At 52.0% G+C, this 5,726-nt stretch overlaps 1 protein-coding gene across 6 annotated transcripts in view; it reads right to left on the bottom strand.

Annotated features, from left to right (window-relative positions):
- Positions 1-1,718: 1,718 nt before the first annotated feature.
- Positions 1,719-5,726, bottom strand: part of CGNL1 (cingulin like 1) — a 186,820-nt gene continuing 182,812 nt past the window's right edge. For all 6 annotated transcript variants that reach the window (XM_025472669.3, XM_025472672.3, XM_025472673.3 and 3 more), the window contains one exon: positions 1,719-4,839. In XM_025472669.3, the coding sequence (XP_025328454.1) occupies positions 4,707-4,839 (133 nt within the window). In that variant the 3' untranslated portion in view covers positions 1,719-4,706. The remainder of the gene's footprint in view (positions 4,840-5,726) is intronic.

Genomic DNA, 5,726 nt, shown 5'->3' with positions numbered 1-5,726 from the left:
TGAAAATTCAGAAGAGAAAACTTTCTGGTTAATGACTATCTACCAACAAAGACAGCAGCACTGCTGCTAGCAACAAATTCAAGGAAGGAATGCCAAGAATGCAGACAAGGGTGCCACAGGCCTGGGAGAACTTTTCCCTTTGGCTCTGGGCTCCCCTTGGGTCTCCTATCCTCACCAGGAGGGTGCTGGCGGGGGGGGCGGGGAGGGGACCAAGGAAAGGGGTCTACGTATGGTTTCTTTTTCTTTTAAAGATTTTATTTATTCATAGAGACACAGAGAGAGAGGGAGAGAAAGAGGGAGAGAGAGAGAGAGGCAGAGACACAGGCAGAAGGAGAAGCAGGTACGATGCAGGGAGCCTGACATGGGACTCGATCCCGGGCCTCCAGGATCGCGCCTTGGGCTGCAGGCAGCACTAAACCACTGAGCCACCCGGGCTGCCCTACATATGGTTTCAAAAGCAGACAATACCAAAAAGGGCACCTTTTACTACAAATGATAAAATTACACCTCAGTAAACCTCACCTTAGAGAAAAATGAAAACAGCATTTATGGAAAGCCTTTGAGGATTTACCAAAATTAGAAAAATCTCCTTTATACCTGAGATGCTCTGTTTAGTCTAAGAAGAGTCAAGGGCGGCAGGATAGCTGGATAGACGGGATGTTCACATGGCCGCAGGCATCGAGGGGGTAGTGGGCAGAGCTCTGGACAGGAAGCAGCAGCCACTTGCAGCGGCCCAAGGGGTTTAGTGAAGAGCCGTACTGGAGAGTAGGCAGTGTCGTGGGAACCTGCTGGGGCTGCTGAGGACACGCAGGAACAAGGCAGGAAGCCAGGACCATCTTCAGGATCAGAGGCATGAGGGGGAAGTATGGTCACCCAAGTCCTGTGGGAGCTGGAGTCATGAGGGACCCTTCTCCCCACCCACTCCACACCCCCACCATAGGAGCCACAGCCAAAAATGGTGCACCAAGCAGGGAATGGTAACAGAAGCATCCATCCCTCACCTGCTCCTACGGGCTGACCCCAGACAGAGTGGCCACAGGGCATGGAGGGGCCCTGGGGCCTACAAGGATCGAGGACAGGGTAGAGAATGTATTTGAGGATGAAGGAAGAGCAGTGCAGGTCCCTTTCATGGTGAAGTACCCCTTTCTTGTAAAATGGGGACCCTGGTACTTGCAGTCAGCCTGCTGTCAGTCAAGAGAGATCACGTATAAGGACGCCTGGGTGGCTCAGCGGTTGAGCATCTGCCTTCGGCTCAGGGCGTGATCCTGGGCTCCTGGGTTGAGTCCTGCATCGGGCTCCTCGCAGGGAGCCTGCTTCTCCCTCTGCCTCTCTCTCTCGGTCTCTCACGGATAAATAAAATCTTTTACAAAGACAGAGAGATCATGTATAAACTCTGATCATAGGAGAACCCACTTTTAGGAACAAGGAACAAACAGGGCGTGTCTGTTTATTCTCATTTCCATTTTGCCTTTTTCTGCAAATGGGCAGACTGGATTTTGTAGAACATTGCCATGTGCAGGCGCATGAATTCTCTCAGTGTGTACTGACTGACCCACTCCCGCTCTTCTAATTTCAGAAACCGGTTCTGGGAGTGAAATGCCACCAAATTCCACTTCCTCAAGCAGCTTCCCACCACCATTCACCTTGGCTGTTTCTTGGTGGGCATAGAGCCAAGCTCTGGAGAAAACAAGGAGTCAAAATAATGGGAGAGTCAAGAGTCCTGTCGGGTGACACCATTTATTGAAAGGCAAACCTTGCTTTATCCAGTTCACGTACATGGAGGTAGCTGCACACAAACGTCTCTTCCCCATGACAAATCAAAGCAATCAAACATACTCGAAAGCCGAAGCACAACGGAATAAGCCTCTTGCCTTTGTCAAATGACGCTCCGAAGCAGGGGGGAAAAATTATAAAGATATACGATGATTGTCTCCTCAGCATTGCATTTGGCCACATATTTGTTTATTAAATAATTTTTTTTTCTTTTTAAGCTAGCTAAATATTCTTGAGTAGGGTTAGTCCTTAAAGCAATGAACAAAAATATGAGTATATAATAAAATCAAAGAATGATAGCATGTCAGAGCTGGAAAGGAAGGACCTTGCACCATGGTCCTCATTTATTCCAGGCAATCTTGGGCTCTGGGAGCACACGCCCCATCAAGGTCACTCCCTGTCAAGGTCACAGGGCAAGAAGAGTGAGGACTTAAAACATCTCTCAAGTCCCAGTCCAATGTTCTTCCCACCCCGCTACACTGCATGATGCCTCAGTGCCAGCACCATTCCCCGGCAGGATGATGCATTTAACATTTACAACAGCCCGTCTTTTACTGTGAGGATGCAACCCTCTTGGACAGTGACTTGTGTTCTCTTTCCATTGGCATTTTTGTTTCTTGTAGCCAAGCCTCATAGCTACCACAAGGAACTGGCCGGAAACAGTGGCAGTGACTTTCTCACAAATCCAAGATAGACACTCACCACCCCCCCAAGTTCTTGCATCTTCCGATCTTCTCATCTCCCACCTGTAGTTATGAGTGGGCTGAGGCATTTTTAGGCCGAGTTCTTGGCAAATATCTAATGATAGCGGAACCAGCAGGGAAATCAAGTCTCTACTGAGGGTCCAAGAACCCCCTGGGAATTCCAGTGAGTCAGGCTTGTTGTGTCCCCAGGAGGACAGAGGGGCTCCAGGGCTGGGTATGGAGGGGCTCAGCCTCTGCATCCATTTGTATGACTATTGTCATTGCCCCCTTTCCCCGAACCACACTCTGGGAGGGGATCTGGGTCTCTTACGGAATATCCCAGTGCCAAGGATTGCGTCGGACACATGGTGGATGCCTAATAACTGTTAAATGAATGAACAGCGCAAGGGAGGAATCTCTCCACACCTCAAATGAGTAAGTAGAGGCAAGAACCACTCCAAGGCAGCAGAGGTGGAAGAGGGCTTGGCTCTCGTGGCTCCAGGAGCCTCATCTGTTGGGGAGGGAGGATGGTGACACCTGCCCATAAACCAGGCTGATCACTCTGAATCCTGTTCGGTGGGCTTTGTGACCTGGGGTAGGCAGGGCACTGAAACTCCCTGCTCCTCATGGTAACTGCCACAGAGCTCTCTGGTCCAGGGGCTTCTCCTCTTAGGACACTTGGGGACACTGCAGACACAACTGAATACTATCACCTCGCCCCCCGTATACACACACACACACACACACACACACACACACACACACACACATCCTACACGGTTCTCTCCCTGGCTGTGACCCAACTGAGCTGCCTGCTTTACACCCTGACCCTGACCTGTGGGGGCCCAGTGTGGCTGGACTCGGCCTCTGGACATACCTGGGAATAGTCAGAGAGGGAGGGGACACCAGGAAGGCCAGAAGGACCGGGATACAGCAGGACTGCAAGTTCTCAATTCCATGCTCCCTGTAATGCTGTCCCAGCAACGTGATCTCATCCCAGACCTCATCCGACCCCAGTTATTTTGTGCCTGGTGCCAGCCGATGTCCCTCTGTCCCAGGAGGCTGGGAGGAGCCTTCCAGTCTGCACAGACACACCTCCTGTCTCTCATTTTTTCCCCTCGCTTTCCTGACATAAACTTGAACTCCAGATCAATCTGCACCTTGTCTACACATCCCCCAGCTTTCAAGAACTTCCCTTTCTTCCCTCCCCCCCACACCCTGCTTACTTCCTCTCTTCCCTCTCCCTGTGACCTCCTGGACACTGCCCACCCCTTCTTCACACGTACGTCCAGGAGCCTTGACCCAAGCCCTTCCACTCCTCACCCAGCAACCACCAGGCAGAGGAGGCTACTTGGAGGCCTGATGTGGATGGAGGGAGGAAAGGACCCATAAGAAATGACAGGAGGACCTCAACCCTCCAGAAACCACATCATTTGTCAAAAACTTTACTTAAAAGTCTCCCTACCCCACAACTGTGGGAAAGAAATTGCAGTTGGTGACTGAGAACTGGTCTCAGCATGGTCCAGAAATTTTAACAAAATTCTAAATAAAATAAGTAACCGAGGGATAGTGGCCCCCATGGGGCCACAGACACATGCGACCTTCTGCCTTTCTCTCCCTTCATAAGCCGTTCAAGACCACTTGCGTTTCTCTCCTGAGGCTCAACTGTTCCTTGTCCCAACAATTCCTTTTCTCCATCTCTGATGTCGAAAGTAGTCTCCATTCTACTCTCTCTCATCTCTGTGTCTTAATACTTAAAATCTAGTAGCTACACGTTTTAAAAAATAGTAAGACAGATGTGTGTGTGGAGTTTACAAACAAGCCGCCCTACGAAGCTTCCGTAACATTCCACGATGGAGCAGCAGCAGCCCAGGAGAATCTGGATTAAAATATGTACAGTCTATTCACCATCTCCTCCCCTGCACAAGGGCTATTAAATAACAACTAGCATTTTGGACCCTTTCCCTTGGCAAGGGGAGGTAGGAGGGGGCAGGAGCACCCCTGCAAAGGGTGCCGGCGGACAGCTGTGCAGAACCGGGGCTTCCTCCTGCCAAATTATATTCTCCGAACCCCACGGTGAGTGGTGGCTCCTATGCGATGTGGAGGAAGGAATCAGCCTCTGCAAAGAAGAGGTGCACAGGGCTCCGGGTCTCTGGGTCTCTGGTCTCCGCTCCGCACAGACACCACCTCTCCCGCTCCCCGCTGCGGGGCCCTGTGACATGTGACGGGCCACCGCCGCAGCCCCGGGACTCAGATCTGGCTGGTGGCAGCGCTGTCCTTGGGGAAGGTGTAGCTCAGCGGCGCCTCGTGGAGGCTCCCCCCGTCCGTACTGAGGTCATCATCATCCGTGTCGTCCAGCACTTTGCTCGGCAGCTTCTTGAGTCTGCTGAGACAACAGGGGGCATGTGTCCGGGTCCTGGGCTGCAGCTTGTCTCTCAGGGGATGGAGGGAGGGTCTGGGGCTCCCCTCTCCCCACCCCGCTGGCTGGGACAGAAGCACGCGAACCGGTCGGTCTGCACCTGATGGTTCCATGAGCGACAGGGAACAAACTGCCCATGGCAGCTGGCGAGAGGAGGGCTGGACAGGGCTGGGACAAGCTCAGTAGTACCGATGCTTCCTTCGGCCTCGAGCTACACTACGTCTCGTCAGGGTGCCGATATTGACTGAGGCTTAGTTGATAAGTTTGGTATCTTGTTGACCATGGGTTGTTTGCATTCACTTTTTGTAATATGGCATTAATTATGTTGATTACTGAGATTTTTGGTGCCCCCTTACATGGTGCACCCCAATGCCAGCCCCGGGGCCAGGTTCTTGATAGACAGGTCCGATTTACAGAATTCTCAACAGGGCTGGGGTCCCTGTCCATTTACAAGAGAACCACCCATGCTGCCAGCATTGTCAGCCTCTGAGAAAGGCTCAGCTCTATGGATGAACATGAAAACCAACCTCGCCCTGCACCCCAGGGACCCTAGGGCAGGGAAGTGACCCCCTAACTCCAGGCCCCTTATGATCACGACAGGGGAGCTTTAGAAGCAGTTCTCTCCTGAGACCAGGTCCAAGACAGTCTAGTCTTTATGAGGGTATGAACCCAAACCTTATTGTATTTCTCCTTAAAAGCAGGAGTCCTAAGGGCTGGTCTAGGAGCTGCCCCCTCCAGGGTGGTATGAGCTAGGCCTCCTGCTCTGAGCTTGTTTCCCCTTATGGACAAGAGGGATGAAATCTGCCTGCCTGACATCAGGGGGCAGTGGGGGACACATGTGCGATCCTACT

The sequence above is a fragment of the Canis lupus genome, chromosome 30, assembly GCF_003254725.2.
Source record: "Canis lupus dingo isolate Sandy chromosome 30, ASM325472v2, whole genome shotgun sequence".
Classification (NCBI taxonomy): Eukaryota; Metazoa; Chordata; class Mammalia; order Carnivora; family Canidae; genus Canis; species Canis lupus.
The sequence above is the reverse complement of the archived record's forward strand: the minus strand, read 5'-3'. Positions and strand labels throughout refer to the sequence as shown.